This window comes from Lithobates pipiens, unplaced genomic scaffold, assembly GCF_037356315.1.
Source record: "Lithobates pipiens isolate NorthernLeopardFrog02 unplaced genomic scaffold, aLitPip1_a1.2 Scaffold_18, whole genome shotgun sequence".
Lineage (NCBI taxonomy): Eukaryota > Metazoa > Chordata > Amphibia > Anura > Ranidae > Lithobates > Lithobates pipiens.
The window spans coordinates 198,104,002-198,122,626 of NW_027507758.1; the positions used below are offsets into that span (position 1 = coordinate 198,104,002).

Genomic DNA, 18,625 nt, shown 5'->3' on the forward strand with positions numbered 1-18,625 from the left:
CCAATCGTATCTTATCGCCAAACAATATCGGAGAGGAGGGATTGAATTGTTCTACCAATACCTTAATGACAAATCCATACTTATTAAAACAAACTCGATGTTAGCATGGGAGAGAGATTTGGCCCAAAGTTTCTCAAATGACCAATGGCTCAAAGCAATTCAATACTCCCACTCCTCCACCAAATGTGCTAACCTCTGGGAGCTTTCCCACAAGATCACACAGAGATGGTACATGGTACCGTTTAGAATAGCGAAATTTGCAAGCTCCACATCTTCCCTATGCTGGAAGAACTGTTCCCAACTGGGCACTCTCTTCCATATATTATGGAAGTGTGAGAAAATTACTAAATTTTGGATTGAGCCATTCACCAATCGTCACCAAGTAACATACCTGAATATCCAATTATCACCCTCATTGGCCCTCTTAAATCTAGGGATTCAAGAGATACCCCCAAAATTTAGGAAATTCATTACCCACTTATTTCTAGCGGCCAAGTTAGTCACTCTCCAACTTTGGAAAACCCAAGAAACACTTAACACACTAAACATACTTTGTACTTTTGCCACTCACTTCCAATATGAGAGTATGCCGGAAACATATTGCTGGGAAACACACAATCTTCCTATCACACTAGCAGCAATTAATTGGTACAAATCCCAGAAAGTTACTTAGAATGAAACTACACCTATTCAGAATAATATATTATATCATTAACAATCTACACCACTTTTGACACTTTCCAGAGGTAACATCTACGTCAATCCAAGTTACAGGTTATTTAGTTCTTTCATTCAGATTTGACCGCATGTGGTGAACATAGGCTAATGGAACTGTTATGTTGAATACTGTTTGATGGGCCTAGTATAGGACAGCTACTGCAAAAATTGCACCCAATCTCTGGTCACAGTATGCTCCCATTGGGTTGACCAGAAGAGAATACTAGGTCCTTAAGAGGCACTCAGGGCAATGGAATCTGTGTGGACATTGTACTTCTGTACAACCCTGGTTAGCCACACTCGTTTGTCTGCAGAGCGAATACTGTGTAAACTAAAGTTCACCTTTGTGACCTAAAAAATGTTTACTAAAAAGTATCTGAAAAAAAAAATGGGGTGTTGTCTCATCTCATGTTAATAGATTTATAACTTACCAGTGGATCTAAAAAATATTTTAGACATCTAACATTGATAAAGGATTATAGACAGGGATTTAACCTCTTTTAATTAGTATTCTAAATTAGAACAGCGCGACACCAATTTACCCTCTTTTTACAATTAAGTGGATACGATTTGATCCATCCCGGTGAACGCAGCAGTTCTTTGATCCATCACTTAATAGTGGCAGCGCAGGAATAACTACCTTATTAATATCCAAATCAACATTTAACCCTTTAGGCACTAACCCTACCAGATTTTCTCGGTACTACAGTAGTTACAATTGAGGCACCCTTTTATATTTAGGTGATCAGTTTGGCCATGTTCAGAGTTTTGCGGTGTCCCAAAACTTTTGAACATTGTGGTACTTACCCTTGTTTTAATTATCTCATCATAGAGTCAATTAGTTTGAATTATCTCAATATAGAGTCTTTTACAAGTTGTTTTTAATACATGGCAGTGTCCCAAAACTTTTTGAACATTTGAGTACCGGATCTCCTCTGTAGTACGTATATTAGCCAGCATATATATATATATATATATATATATATCTATCAGCTATCATGTCATGCCCTCTGTTGAAGTCGAATGAAAAACAAAAAAAAAAAAAAAAAAATAAAGGGCAGGGCCTGACCAGCACGGAAACCGGAAGCGACGTTGTGCGCTCCACCTCGCTCTGCCTTCTACCCGGAAGTGTAATACAGTGTCTGCATTCTATTTTATTTCTTTATGCTCGTTGATTGCATTATAAATGTACGCAGCTAGGATTAAGGGGGGGTTTCTGCTGTATGGGTATTTTGCATTATAATAAACAGGATTACGCTATGTACATCTATCCTTGTGTTTTATGATACAATCGGAGTACCTATACCAGTGGACCTTCTGGATAAGTGGGGTGTCAGCACAGTATTTACCTGATGCAAGGAGGAATTTAGCTCTGGTGTTCTGTTTGGTATCCATGTACTTGGCCTAAAATCATCTTTTTTTATTTCATCCAACATTTGGGCAATATAATGTATTTTAGTGACTTCATTTTTTTAAAAGGTGTGTTTTTCCACAAAAAATTGTGTTTGAAAAATTACTGTGCAAATACTGTGAAAAAATAAATAAATTAAAACACCCACCATTTTAATTTGTCGGGCCTTTGCTAAAAAAAAAAAAAATATATATATATATATATATATATATATATATATATATATATATATATATATATATATATATATATATATATATATATATATATATATATATATATATATATATATATATATATATATATATATATATATATATATTTTTTTTTTCATGTAAACAAAAAAAGTGTCAGAAAGTGGTTAGAAGAGTTGGTGATGTGTGACATAAGCTTCTAAATGTTGTGCATAAAATGGCATGGCATGTCGCGTCCATGTAATATTTTATGACAAGTTGCGGGGAAATACATTTTCTTTTTTTGCACAAAGTTGTCACTAAATGATGTATTGCTCAAACATGCCATGGACATATGTGAAATTACACCCCAAAATACATTCTATTGCTTCCCCTGAGTATGGGTATACCACATGTGAGACTTTTTGGGAGCCTGGCCACATATGTGACCCTGAAAACTAAGCACCACCTTCAGGTTTCCTAAGGTGTACATTTACACCCCAAGCTATTTTCTGATTAGTATAGTGAGTATTTTGCAGACCTCCCTTTTTGTCACAAAGTGTATTTTTTTTGAAAATATTCATTTTTAAAAACAAATGAGAGCTGCAAAATACTCACCATGATGCCTCTCAGAAAATAGCTTGGCGTGTCTACTTTCCAAAATGGAGTATTTTTTTTTATGGGGGGGGGGGTGCCATCTTGGCATTTTATGGCCTTCAAAGCTGTGATAGGTAGTGAGGAGTCAAATCAAAAAATTATGCCCTTAAAAACCCCAAAGGTGGTGCTTGGTTTTTGGGACCCTGTGAACTGCTAGGCTCCCAAAAAGTCCCACACATGTGGTATCCCCATACTCAGAAGCAACAAAATGTATTTTGGGGTGCAATTCCACATATAATCATGGCATGTGTGAGCAATATATCATTTATTGACAACTTTTTGTAAAAAATAAATAATTAATGTCATTATTCAATCATTTGGGGCAAAAAGAAAATACAATGGGCTCAACATGCCTCTCAGCAATTTCCTTGTGGTGTCTACTTTCCAAAATGCAGTCTTTTTTTTGGGCCGCTGGGGGGGGGGGGGGGGTGGTTTTTGTACTGCCCTGCCATTTTAGCACCTCAAGAAATGAGATAGGCAGTCAAACTAAAAGCTGCGTAAATTCCAGAAAATGTACTCTAGTTTGTAGACGCTATAAGTTTTGTGCAAACCAGTATATACGCTTATTGAATTTTTATTTTTTTTACCAAAGGCTGAATACATTTTGGCCTAAATGTATGACTAAAAGTTTATTTGATTTTTCTTATAACAAAAAGTAGAAAATATATTTTTTTCTAAATTTTCGGTGTTTTTCCACTTATATTGCAAAAAATAAAAATCACAGAAGCAATCAAATTTCTATTTGTGTGAACAAAAGGACGCAAATTTAATCTAGTTAAAGCAGCGCAGTGCCAAATTGTAAAAAGTCCTCTGGTCTTTAGGCATCCAAATGGTACTGGTCTTAAAGGGGTTGTAAAGAGAATTTTTTTTATTTTTTAAAAACATGTTATACTTACCTCCACTGTGCAGCTTGTTTTGCACAGAGTGGCCCAAAACCTGCTGTTCTGGGGTCCCTCGGGAGCTGTCTCAGCCTCCCCCTGCAAGTACTTCTCACGTTCATGTGAGATCCCTCGCATGGTGAGAAGCACTTGCGAGCATGCACCTGTGATACAGCCGGCGGCTATAGCTGCTCACTGTATCACTCGGCCCCCGGCCCCATCAATGTACGTGATTGACAGCAGCGCGAGCCAATGGCTGCACTGCTTTTAATCCATCCGCTCCAGCCAATTAACGGCCAGGCTGAGCAGCAAAGTGGATGTTGGGGGCGAGCGCAGGACTTTCAACGGGTCAGGTAAGTAAAACAGGGGGGTTGGCACTGTCAATGTCACTGTTAAGGTGAAAAAGTTTACCTTTACAACCCCTTTAAGTGATTAAGAAAGCAAAACATAAAAAATAAGATACAAATGTTGTTCACTATATATTTTTTTTAAGCTGCATTATCAAATATAAGTAGCATTTCAATAAGGCTTCCAGAAAGGTTATGTACCTGAGGTAGGAACATCTTTCCAGCGCCAAACAATTCTCCTACAATCTTCATGCCATTCATTAGCGGACCTTCAATAATGTGGAGGGGTCTTGGATAGAGCTCTTTATTTGACATTGCTTCCTGTGTGTCCTCGATAATATACTTTTCAATACCCTAAGAGAACGAAATGTAAAAAAAACAAAACATTTTTTGTTAATGTTGGGCAAATTGAACTGAATAACCATTGGAGACATCCACTGCAACTGCCCATTAAAAAATAAGAAAAACCTTCCCCAATGGCACAACTTGCTCCCCTATGGGGTGCCATATAATCCCTACCTTCTGCTCAGACCTCAGTACAGACTACAAGTTCATTATTATAAATCTGCCATTCGTGCACATTCAGGTTTTACTGTCCTATGTCCTAATGTGTGACTAACAACATGTTTGCCCTCTTTACTGTTTCTTCTGAGAACTTCAATAAACATTTTGAAGAAAAAAAGATAAGAAAAACACACTTTACAGGGAAGAAAAGTTCAGTATATGGCAAACATTTGAATTATTATTATTATTTTTTTTTAGACATCAATAAATTGCTAAAACTAGGCTGTTACTAAGAATTAATGCATGTTCGCAATAAAAGGAAGTTTGACGTACCTGTAAATTTCATATCTTGGAGTAAGGTACAGGTCAGTTTTGATATGCAGAGATCTTCGGTTTTAGACTGGTACAGTCCGGTGACTGGACACTGGCAAGGCTTTTGAAGACACACCTCTTTGACATCCTCCTTTACACCCTACCACACTCAATGAATCCTCAATTTTTAGAAAACAATGCAGAGTAGCATAGGGACAGAATGGAGAATGGCCTGTGTCCTGTACTCCAAGATATGAAATAGGCAGGTTTGTCAAAATCCTTTTTATTTCAATAATATTGTACAGAAACAAGGTTGACTTTATTTTTTTTATTTTTTTATTTTTATTTTTTTACACAAAACAAACTCTTTGTTAAAATGAATGGATGGACGCATAATCCCGGAGCTCCGGCGACAGGGGACCGTAGCAACCGAAAGCAACCACATCCGAGCCAGCCGTTGCAGTGATCTGCAGCGGATAGCACACGACAGCTCCCGGACCATGCCCGGTAAACGACGAGGAGCAGGGAAGCCACACACGGACTTCTACTCCAGGGTATTGGACAGGGAGTCCCAAGATGGCGCCCAGGCCTTCTCACCGCAGAGAGCCTCACCGCGCACGAGGGGCGCCGATACAGGTAAATCAAAGAATACAGCCTCCACAGCCAGCCACCGCTCCTACCCCTCCTCCTCGTCCACCAGTAGCCCGGCCAAGTCAAAACCTAGGTTGGATGGAGGCAGAGTGAGTATGGCGGGAAGCCCAGCCACTGACTCAGGGGATGACACCCGGGAATTGCCAGAACCCATTGAGTCGTTCCCCACCCAGAACCAACCCGTTCTGGATACGGTGTTGAAAGACATGTTGCTATCATTACGCAGCACCATTCAGTTGGATTTGGCATCCTGTATGCACAGTTTTAATAAGGATCTTAATGCCATAGGCGACAGAGTGGACCATATTGAAACAAAGATGGGGGAATATGCTGGGACTTTAACCACTTGCAGACCAGACCATTTTGCTGGTCAAAGACCAGACCACTTTTTGCGATTCGGCACTGCGTCGCTTTAACTGACAATTACGCGGTCGTGCGACGTGGCTCCCAAACTAAATTGACGTCCTTTTTTTCCCACAAATAGAGCTTTTTGGTGGTATTTGATCACCCCTGCGGTTTTTATTTTTTGCGCTATAAACAAAAATAGAGCGACAATTTTGAAAAAAAAACATTTTTTTTTACTTTTTGTTATAATAAATATCCCCCAAAAATATATAAAAAAAACTTTTTTTTCCCTCAGTTTAGGCCGATACGTATTCTTCTACATATTTTTGGTAAAAAAATCGCAATAAGCGATTATTGATTGGTTTGCGCAAAAGTTATAGCGTTTACAAAATAGGGATAGTTTTATAGCATTTTTATTAATAATTTTTAATTTTTACTAGTAATGGCGGCGATCAGCGATTTTTATTGTGACTGCGACATTATGGGGGACATTGTGGGGGGACCCATCGGACATTTTTGACACATTTTTGGGACCATTGTCATTTATACAGTAATCACTGCTATATAAATGCAGTGATTCCTGTGTAAATGACACTGGCAGTGAAGGGGTTAACAAGTGGGTGGCAGTGTAGGGGTTAAGTGTTCCTAGGGGTGTGTTACTAACTGTGGGGGGGTTGGGCTTTCATTTAGTGAACACTGATCTCTGCTCCAATCACATGGAGCAGAGATCAGTGTCACTAGTTGCTAGGCAGAATGGAGAAATGCTGTTTACTCTGCATTTCCTCCATTCGGCCGCTCCGTGAGACGATTGCGGGGATGCCCACGGCCATCGGGTCCGCGGGTCCCGCGACCAGACTCACGGGGGTCCCGACCAGCGCGGGAGCGCGCCGCCGGCGGCGCACTCCCGATGGCAGGGCGGCATTGAATATTGGACATACCTGTACGCCAATATGCCTGCCCGTGCCATTCTGTCGACTTACATCGTCGTGCGCTGGTCGGGAAGTGGTTAAATGACCTTGTAGATGCCAACGAGGAAAAAGAAGGGGAGGTGGAGTGGCTCAAGGAGAAACTGGCGGACTTGGAAGACAGATCACGAAAGAACAATATTAAAGTTAGGGGGATCCCCGAAACTCTCCCACAGTCCGACCTTAATGCACATATGGTAGCCATATTTAACCACTTACTTACTGGGCACTTAAACCCCCCTCCTGCCCAGACCAATTTTCAGCTTTCAGCGCTGATGCACTTTGAATGACAATTGCGCGGCCATACAACACCGTACCCAAATTAAATTTTTATCATTTTTTTCCCACAAATAGAGCTTTCTTTTGGTGGTATTTAATTACAGCTGGGAGTTTTATTTTTTGCTAAACAAAAAAAGATGCAAAATCAAAAAAAATAAAAAATCATGTTTAATAGTTTGTTATAAAATTTTGCAAACAGGTAATTTTTCTCCTTCATTGAAATGCGCTGATGAGGCGGCACTGATAGGCGGAACAGTTAATGCGACACTAATAGGCACAGATAAGGCAGTACTGATGGGCACAGATAAGGCAGCAATGATGGGCAAAGATGGGCACTGATGGGTGACACCAAGGGGCACTGATAGGTACCACTGATAGATGGGACTGATAGGTGGCACTGATGGGCAGCACTGGTAGATGACACTGATGGGCACGGATATGCGGCACTGAGGTGCAGCAATGTTGTTGAGGCAGATTGTGGGCACTGATAGGTGGTACTGTGGGCACTGATAGGTGGCACTGATGTATGGCACTGTGGGCACTGATGTATGGCACTGCTGGGTGGCACTTTTTTAATTATCTGGGGGTTACTGGCAGGGGGCAGGTGGGCACTGATACGCTGGCCGTGATCGGGACTTTTGTCCCGATCAAGGCCACGGGTGATCGGCTTTTTTTTCCTCTCCTCGCGCTATCAGCGCGAGGAGGAAAAATGGGCAATTACCGGCTCTGTTTTGTCACATGATCAGCTGTCATTGGCTGACAGCTGATCACGTGGTAAGGGGTTGGGATCGACCCCCTTGCTCGGATCTGTGATCAGGCGAGTCTCAGACTCGCCGCGCGCCCCCCTCAGGGGGCGCGCAGGTCGCTTGTGCACGGGACGACGTCAACAGAAGTAGTCCCGGCAAAGCAGGTCCGTGTTGCAGCCGTTATTCGGCTATAGCGCGGATCTCAAGAGGTTAAGCAAATCCTGCCGGCTAACTGACTTGGATACAACGATTGATAAGATTCATTGTCTCCCCAAGCCAGCGCATTTATCTGAGCAGGTCCCGAGGGATGTATTGCATTGGCTGCACTTTTTCCATGTGAAAGAGGACCTTATGGCAGCTATGCGACAAAAAGAACAAATTCCTCCAAAACATCAGCATTTGCAGTTTTTCACAGACCTCACAACATATACGCTCCAGAAAAGGAGGAACCTGAATACCATCACCAAAGCCTTGCGGAACCATAAAATTGTTTATAGATGGGGTTACCCAACAAAGCTGTTACCAAGGACAATCGTACATACATAATCACCTCTTTGGACAAGGGCATCGCACTACTGAGAGAATGGGGCATAATTTCGGAGCAAGAAATAGGGGAGGGAATGCTACCTGCCCCAAAGCAAATTGATCATGATTGGAAAACTGTCACGGCGCGGAACGCCAAGTTGCACACTTAATAATGGCCGGATGTACTTGTATTGATGTGGAGTCCCTGTGCCATTGCTCTTAGGGATCCTCAGGCTGAACTTTTCCCCCAGTTAAGTTTGCAGCGTAAGCTGCCCATAGTTATTATAAGTTGACACTCTACTTTAACAAGAGCGAATGCTGTTGCAATGTTTACGTTCTATAGTTATGTTTTACTTTCCTTTTCTCTCTCTTTTTTTGATTGGATGCTGAACTGTACTGAAGTCACAGGTTACGTAATGAAGACTGGCAGTGGATGTACATCCTCTCTACTGCTTTGAATCGAGGAACGTTGAGACTAAATATGACCAACTGAAGGGATAACTTTCACATAATAGTGAGTACTTCTATGCACACATCAGCTGGTGATTCCTCTGGGCCATACGGTTACATAGTTAGTCAGGTTGAAAAAAGACACAAGTCCATCCAGTTCAACCAAAAAAATAATAATATATATATATATATATATATATACATATACACACATACATACATATATACATATACCAGCCCATATACCCAATTCTATACCCACAGTTGATCCAGAGGAAGGCAAAAAACCCCAGCAGAGCATGATCCAATTTGCTAAAGCAGGGGAAAAAATTCCTTACTGATCCCCCGAGAGGCAATCGGATTTTCCCCGGATCAACTTTACCTATAAATTTTAGTACCCAGTTATATTACGTACACTTAGGAAATAATCCAGGCCTTTCTTAAAGCAATCCACTGAGCTGGCCATAACCACCTCTGCAGGGAGTCTATTCCACATTTCCACAGCTCTTACTGTGAAGAAACCTTTCCGTATTTGGAGATGAAATCTCTTCTCCTCTAGACGTAAAGAGTGCCCCCTTGTCCTCTTTGTTGACTGTAAAGTGAATAACTCGACACCAAGTTCCCTATATGGAACCCTTATATATTTGTACATGTTGATCAAATCCCCCCTTAATCTCCTCTTATCAAGAGTGAATAAATTCAGTTCCTCTAATCTTTCCTCATAGCTGAGTTCCTCCATGCCTCTTATCAGTTTGGTTGCCCTTCTCTGCACTTTCTCCAGTTCCCCGATATCCTTTTTGAGAACTGGTGCCCAAAACTGAACGACATATTCCAGATGAGGTCTTACTAATGACTTGAACAGGGGCAAAATTATATCTCTCTCTCTGGAGTACATACCTCTCTTAATACAGGAAAGGACTTTGCTCGCTTTGGAAACCGCAGCTTGGCATTGCATGCTATTATTGAGCTTCTGATCTACCAAAACCCCCAGATCCTTCTCCACTATGGATTCCCCCAGTTGTACTCCCCCTAGCGTGTATGATGCATGCATATTCTTAGCCCCCAAGTGCATAACCTTACATTTCTCAACATTAAACCTCATCTGCCACATAGTCGCCCAATTAGACAGAGCATTGAGGTCTGCTTGTAAATTGATGACATCCTGCAAGGACGCTATTGCACCGCATAGCTTGGTGTCATCTGCAAAGACGGAAATGTTACTCTTTTTTTTTTTTTCTAAATAGTCTTTATTAAGATTTTTCAAAGTACAAAAATACAAGAAACATAGGGCAGACAGAAAACAACTTGCCCAGCAATTAACATATGTCGCTCTCACATTGTCTTAGGCCTACTGGCAAGAAATAGAAGGAGAGAAAGGTAAAATAAAATACAAAGAACATAGAAAACATAGAAAACAGAAACCCCAAATCTCAGTTACAGGATATCGGTTCAGTGGTGTGAGTAAACCATCCGATGTAAATTTCAACAAATGCGCCGGCTAGGGAGTGTCAGACTGTGAATCAGACATAGCTTAACTCGTACATAAGGTAGCCATCCGACATCCCCGGGCCGCGCAAGTACCTTCATACCAGTATTCAGTTATAGCATTATTCTACCGAATATTATGCACACAAGAAAGTGCAATAGGGGGCATAAGAAGGGGAATCAAAAAAGGGGATGGGGAGGGTGTAGGGTGTAGTCGGTCTAGTTCAGTCTACCTGGGTGGGGATATCAATCAATCCCTGCGTTTGTACCAAGATGTCCAACACTGCCATTTACTATCAAAATATTTTGAGTTTCCCCCTGCAGCTGCTATTAGTGACTCATAGGTATAATGGGTCTGCGTAGTGGAAAAGACCTCGGCCACTTCCGGGGCTTTATTGTTCTTCCATTGTCTTGTAATTAGAGACCTGGCAATTATCAACACGTGGGTAACTACTATTCTAAATTCTGGTGGAAAAGAGTCTATTCCTAGATTTAGTATGGCTAGGGCCGGGCTGGGGGGAGTGATAATGCCCGTGATACTGGAGATCGCATGGAATATGGAATTCCAGTAACTAGTGAGATGTTTACAAGTCCAAAACATATGGAGTAAGTTGCCTATTTCCCCACAGCTCCTCCAGCACAACGGTGAACCACCCCTACCGAACTGTGCAACTCTGTATGGGTTAAGATACCACCGGAGGGCAATCTTTTGTGAGAGTTCCCAATGGTTCACGCGTTTAGAGGCTCTGTATATCCACTTGAAAGCTTCCTTCCACTGTGGAATAGTAAAAGTCGACTGGAGGTCGGCTTCCCATTTGAGATAGGGGGGTGATTTAACAAAGTCCATTTTACATTGGAATAGATTATAAAATAAGGAGATACCTTTAACAGATAGAAGGGTCGTATGAAAAAATTGCCAGGCCTCTTTTGAAAGGCGAATGGTGGGTGTAGTAATTGACCTGCAAAAGTGGTAGATTTGGTTGTATTTATATTGGTCAGATGCAGTTAAGTTAAAACGAAGACGGAGAATGTCGAAGGGAATAAGAGAGTTCCCATCATATAGATCAGAAATAAAGTGTAGTCCCTTTTCCTGCCAGCTCGTGATTAATAAGTTGGGAATGGTCTGTTGTAAGGTCGATAAGGGTATTGGGACGGTAGTTAGTCTGTCAGATGGCAGAGGAAGTTTTAAAAAGGACCTCCATGCATCTAAGGAGGCACGGAGAGTGGGGGGAAGATCCCGTGTGGGAGTTGGATGTAGGGCGTCAGCCCACAGCAACTGTATAAGGTCCTTGGTCGGGCTCAGGGCACGCTCGACAGTGCACCAAGGGGTGTCCATCGGTTGGTGGAACCACTTCCGCAGTTGGGTGAGAATGGAAGCTCTGTACTAGTCCTGCATGTCGACCAGACCCATCCCCCCGGCCGACCTATGTTTGATCAGTAAAGGTTTTGCACACCTAGGTCTCGAACCCCTCCAAATGAAATTTTTAAGTAGAGAGTTAAGAGCCTTAATATGTTTCGATTTTACCGGGACAGGCAGGGTCCGGAAGACATACAGCACCTGAGGGAGAAGTAGCATTTTAAATGTAGCAAGTCTACCTGTCCTGGTCAGTTCAGTATTAGCCAAGCGTTTGGCTTCTTTAGTAAGCTTGTCTATGAGGGGCCCATAGTTAGCGTCTGCTATCGTCTTTAGATCAGTAATTTTTATACCCAGGTAAGTTATACCCTCTTTGCTCCATGTGTAGGGGAAAGCGTTTTGTAAGGATTCACAAAGGGGGGAAGGAAGTCCTAATGGAAAAATAAGCGATTTCGTGCAGTTGACTTTATAGTAGGATATATTACTAAATTCCATAAGTGTGCTGTGGGTGTGGGGAAGGGAAGTTTGTGGCGAGGTTAGAAACAGGATGATATCATCCGCAAATAAATTGATGACATGTGAACCATGCGGAAGATCAAAGCCAGCAATATTAGGGTGAGTTCTGATCCTTTCCGCTAGGGGCTCCATGAGTGAATTAAAGATAGTAGGAGATAGAGGACAGCCCTGTCTAGTACCATTAGATATGGAAAACGTGGTCGATAGCATATTAGACGTATAGACTTGTGCACAGGGGGAGGAGTAGAGGGCCATTATGGCCGATAGGATAGGGCCTGCAAATCCATACTTCTGCAATGTAAGCTTCATGTATCCCCAATGAATCCTGTCGAATGCCTTCTCCGCATCCAGAGAGAGGAGCAGAGAAGGCACCCGACAGGTCCTCGCGTATTGCATAACGTTAATAACTCTTCTCGTGGCATCTGAGGCCTGCCTACCCGGAGTGAAGCCCGCCTGGTCAGCACTCACCAGACCAGGCAGGATCGTGAGTAGTCTATGTGCGAGGATTTTCGCGTATAGCTTAACATCAGAGTTAAGTAATGAGATCGGCCTAAAGTTGGCTGGTGAAGTGGGTTCTTTTCCTGGTTTCGGGATTGTAACCACATATGCTTTAAGCATTTCAGCAGGAAACGAGGCAGAGGACATCGCTGTTGAGAAAACATTGATAAGTGTTGGGATAAGGTTGTCTTGAAAAGACCTATAATAGTCATTGGGGAGCCCATCTGGGCCTGGGGACTTCCCCAGAGGGAGAGTTCTAATGATTCTTCTAATCTCGGGTTCTGTAATAGGGGAGTTCAAGGAGTTAAGTTGATCGGGGGTAAGGGAGGGCAATTTGATTTTCGCCAAGAACTCTTGTATAGTATGTTCATTTGGTTGAGGGGTGTTGGGGTCGTCCTTCAAATTATAGAGTGAGGCATAGTATTCAGCAAATGAGTTTGCTATTTCTTTGGGGTTATAAATTTTCCGTTTAGTTGGAGGATGTATCAGGTACGAAATTTTTGATTTAATTCTTGCTGCTCTGAGCCTCTGGGCGAGAAACTTGCCCCGCCCGATTCCCAGAGGAGTAGTGGGACAGTTTGAAATATCTGACATGTTTGTCGTATTGTTCTATCAATAGAAGTCTGAGCTCGGAGCGGTATTGGGCAAGACTGTGCGCAAGCTGTAAGGTCGCACCTATCTTATTAAGTGATTCTAAGGATCTAATTTTATGGAGAATTTGGTCAAGTTTTTGAGTCCTCTGCCTTTTTTCCCTTGCACATATTTGTAACATTACACCTCTTATATACCCTTTGTGCGCACACCACAGCATCATGGGATCCGAAACCGACTGGTCATTTAAAGAGAAAAATTCAGAGAGGCTGGCAGCCACATTCACAGAGTGTTCCGGTTTTTGAAAGATACGAGGGTTAGCCCTCCACAAATACGCAGGGCTTGGAGTGTGCCCCTCCACCACCACGACAGAGACGGGAGCATGATCAGACCACGTAATATCATGTATGGTGGAAGAGGACACTGCCTGCAAGAGATGTTTATCAACTAAAATTAAATCAATTCTAGAGTACGTATTATGCCTTAAGGAGTGATAGGAATAGTCACGCTCGTTAGCGTGCTGACATCTCCAAACATCAAACAAGTCCTCCGCATGTAGGAGAGGTTGAAGTGAAGGTGGTTGTCGTCTAGCTGTGGATGTAGTGTCCATAGTGTGATCCGGCGTCAGGTTATGATCTCCACATATCACTACTGATCCATACTTGTTGGCGTAAATTTTCCTGTGAAGGCGTTTCAGAAATCGTAATTGGTGAGAGTTGGGTGCATACAGGTTTACTACAGTGTAGGGTTTGTTATTGAGATCACAGCTCAGTATGAGATAACGACCTTCCGGGTCGGCCAGAAGGTCCTTCATGGTGAATGCAACTGAATCTTTGATAGCAATCAGGACTCCCTTTTGCTCTTTGGCGCTAGAAGCCATGAAGATGTGCGGAAAGTTTTTGTGGCGAAATTGGGGCACAGAGTCAGCCGCAAAATGGGTCTCCTGGATGCAGAGAACATCAGTATTTAATTTAGCCGCCTCTTTCCAAAGAGAAGACCTCTTGGCAGGGTGGTTCAGACCATTAACGTTAAACAAAACTATATTGATAGCCATCATTAAGCATCAGGATGATTATGAGATAAGGAGGGCACCTGAGGCACGATTCCAGAATGTCCCAAAGGCCTTCTTCCGTTGTGGCAAGGAGACTTGTTGGCAGAACGGTGATTGTCACGACAGGCAGACCGAGCATGCCCTCTAGAAAGGAGTAAAAAGGGGGGGGGGGGGGAAGAGAAAAGAACAAAAAGAAAAACAAGCAAACAAAGTTCTGTATAAAAAATAGGTGCAAACCTGCACGTAGAGGCATAACATCTGCCCATATTCAAGGGGGGGAAGAATAAACGCACTGAGTTGGGGTTCTCAGTGCAACAGGAACACTATTGTTGTGTGAAGAACACGAACACATCGTGAAATGTGTATCCAAGGCTGACTTCATTTGTTTTTCTTCTTGCGCACCACCTTTTGCCAGTCCATTTGTAAATGGTCGTTAGAGGAGGGGGAAGCGCCATCTGAAGTCGGGGCAGGGATAATGTCTAATGACCGCAACAGTGCGAGGCCTTCATCAATGGAGGTGATCACAGTAGTTTTGCCCTCGTGGGTGACTGTTAGTTTAACTGGGTAACCCCACCTGTACTGAATGTTGTGGTTACGCAAAGCCTTCGTTACCGACAGAAGGGATTTGCGCTTCTGCATAGTAAACTGTGAAAGGTCGGCAAACAATTGGATGCGAGCGTACTCTGCAGGCGGGTTCTGTTTGCGGAAAGCGGACACGAGTTGCTCCTTTGTCTGAAAAAAATGAACTCTCATTAAGACGTCACGAGGTATATTGTCAGAGAGAAAAGCTGGTTTGGGCAACCGGTGTATACGGTCTATTTGCAGCTCCGTATGGGGCAGAGAGGGGAGGAATGCCTTCATTAGGTCTTGTGCATACTGCTGAAGTTGTGCAGGGAGGACATCCTCCGGAACCCCCCCGCACCTTAATATTATTCCTGCGGGACCTGTCTTCCAAGTCTGTGACTTTAGCTTTGAGCCATGCGACTTCTGCAGCTTGGTCGCTGTGTGCGTCAATCAGGGTATTATGTGAAGTGGCAAAGTCTCCCATTTTAGATTCAATATGGTCAACTCGTGAGCCCAGTTCTCCCACCTCAGTTTTAAAGTTGTTAAGGCAAAGAAGCATGTCATTGTGCATGGAGGTGCGGAGTGAGAGAAGCATCTCCTTCAGGGTTGTGTCAGATATGGGCCCATCTGTGGTGGGGAAGGCAGTGAAGGGGTCAATGAGTTCCCTTGTGTCTTCTAATGGATCCCGGTCTTTTCTCACCTGTGTGATGTCCAGAGCCATTCGTGGCTTGGATTTGGCTGGGCTTCGAGACAGCGGTGTGGAGACCTCCGGGGAGCGGCGGTGATCTGCCTCTCCATTCTCCGGGCTGGTTGCTGCAGAGCCGTCTGAGGAGGCGGCCGCGCGTGAGCATGGGCCGGCACCATCTTGCCTCGGGTCGCGGCCTGTCCATCGGAAGAAATTGTCCAGTTTCTGTGGAGCCACCGCTCCTCTCCGCTTCCTGGACATTCCGCCCAGGTGCCCCGGTCTTCAGGTGTCCTTTGAGGCGTTTAAAAGTCAGCAGTGGTAGCTGTGTGTCGCTCGGTTCCCGTTGCTGGAGCGGAGCTGTGCTAGCAGACTTCCATCCAGCAGCGCGGTAGCAACGCCCCCCCGGAAATGTTACTCTTGATCCCAGACCCAATATCATTTATAGATATTAAAAAGCAAGGGTCCCAGCACTGAACCTTGGGGTACACCACTGATAACCTTAGACCATTCAGAGTAAGAATCTTTAACCACTACTCTCTGAATTCTGTCTTTTAGCCAGTTTTCTATCCATCTACAAACTGATGTTTCCAAACCTGTAGACTTTACCTTACACATGAGCCGTGTGTGCGTAACAGTATCGAACGCTTTTGCAAAATCCAAATATATCACGTCCACCGCCACCCCTCTGTCCAAGGTTTTACTTACCACCTCATAAAAAGAAATCAGGTTTGTCTGACAACTCCTGTCTTTCATGAATCCATGCTGTCTGTTGCTCAAAATATTTTTTTCCTGCAAGAACTCATCTATGTGGTCTTTTATTGATCCCTCCAGTATCTTCCAAACTATAGAAGTTAAACTAACGGGTCTATAATTACCTGGTAAAGACTTTGTTCCCTTTTTAAATATAGGCACCACATTGGCCCTGCGCTAATCCAGTGGTACTATTCCTGTCATTAATGAGTCCCTAAAAATTAGATACAATGGCTTTGAAATTACAGAGCTCAATTCTTTTAGGATCCGTGGGTGGATGCCATCAGGTCCAGGTGCTTTCTCCACCTTTATTCTGTCCAAATATTTCTGGACCATATCACTTATGAGCCATTGTGGATTAGGGGCTGCGTCAGTACCACCCCCATTGTGGACATGAGCTCCCCCATGCTCCTTTGTATACACAGAGCTGAAGAAAGTATTTAATAAGTTAGCCTTCTCTTTGTCCCCAGTCACCCACTCCAGATTATTTTGCAAAGGGCCTACATGCTCAGACTTAACCTTTTTACTATTAATATATTTGAAGAATTTTTTGGGGTTTCATTTTGAATTTTTGCATCCTTGATTTCCTTTTTACATATTCTGTTAAATTCCTTGTAACATTTAAACGACACTAGTGTTCCTTCATTTTTATATTTTTTGAAAGCTCTTTTTTTATAGTTTATAGCTTTTTTAACTTTGGCCGTGAGCCACATCGGCTTTATTTTTAACCTTTTAAACGTATTGCCCATGGGAATATACTTTGCCGTGAGATCACAAACAAGCTTTTTGAAGAATTCCCATTTCTGTTCTGTGCCCATTGGTGCCAATATTCTCTCCCAGTCTAAGTCCTGGAGAGCGGCCCTCATCCTTGGAAAATTTGCTCTCTTGAAATTAAGTGTTTTTATCTTTCCCATATGTGATTTTTGCTTACAGCTAACATCAAATGAAATCATGTTATGGTCACTGCTACCCAGATGTTCCTTTATCTGAACATTAGTAATACGTTCTGCATGGTTTGAGATTACCAGGTCCAACAGAGCATCATTCCTAGTTGGGGCCTCAATAAACTGTACCATAAAATTGTCCTGTAATAGGTTTACAAATTTTTGCCCTTTAACTGTCCCAGCAGTGCCATTACCCCAGTCAATTTCTGGGTAGTTAAAATCCCCCATTAGTATCACTGTCCCAGCCCTTGCAGCCCTTTCTATCTGTGCAAGGTGCTGAGTCTCCACCTCCTCATTAACATTGGGTGGTCTATAACAAACTCCAATGATTAACTTTGAACTATGCGCATGTGTATGCAGTTCTACCCATAATGCCTCAGACTCATCACACTCTCCGCCCACCAGGTCCTCTTTCTCACTCGCTTTGAGATTATTTCTCACATACAGACAGACCCCTCCACCTTTCCTTTTTACTCTGTCTTTCCGAAAGAGTGCATAGCCAGGAATATTAATAGCCCAGTCATGCGAGGAATGAAGCCAAGTTTCAGCAATACCGATTACATCATAGCTCTCCTGATGCACCAGAGCTTCCAACTCGCCTATTTTGCTTGGCAGACTTCTGGCATTGGCGAACAAACATTTTAATGTATTAATATATTTTGACCGGTCACACACTATCCTCTTGGGTGTTCCAAGATTACAACTAGGACTTGCTACTATATTTACCTTGGGTTTATGTGCTTCGGTTACCCCACCACTAATGCCCCTAATATTACCCTCTGGAATATGCTCCATGCTGACTATCTATCTCTGAACCCACCCCCCCCATCACCTAGTTTAAAAAACCCTCTAACTTTTTGGCCATCCTCAATCCCAGCTGATCTGCACCCTCCTCATTTAGGTGCAGTCCATCCCTTCTATAGTACCGGTTGTCGACAGAGAAGTCGTCCCAGTCCTCCAGGAACCCAAAACCCTCCTTACTACACCAGCTTTTGAGCCACTTGTTTACTTCCCTAATGTCCCTCTTCCTTTCTGGTGTGGCTCGATGTACTGGTAGTATTCCTGAGAATACTACCTTGGAGGTCCTTTTCCTCAACTTAGCTCCCAAGTCCCTAAAATCATTCTTTAGGACACTCCATCTGCCTCTGACTTTGTCATTGGTGCCAACGTGCACCATGACAGCTGGGTCTTCCCCAGCCCCTCCCAGTAATCTGTCCACCAGATCCG

The 18,625-nt window shown here is 43.0% G+C and overlaps 1 protein-coding gene across 3 annotated transcripts in view; it reads right to left on the reverse strand.

The window, feature by feature from the left end:
* Positions 1 to 18,625, reverse strand: part of MTR (5-methyltetrahydrofolate-homocysteine methyltransferase) — a 1,186,028-nt gene that overhangs the window by 472,815 nt on the left and 694,588 nt on the right. For all 3 annotated transcript variants that reach the window (XM_077486511.1, XM_077486510.1, XM_077486509.1), the window contains exon 20: positions 4,385 to 4,537. In XM_077486511.1, the coding sequence (XP_077342637.1) occupies positions 4,385 to 4,537 (153 nt within the window). The remainder of the gene's footprint in view (positions 1 to 4,384; positions 4,538 to 18,625) is intronic.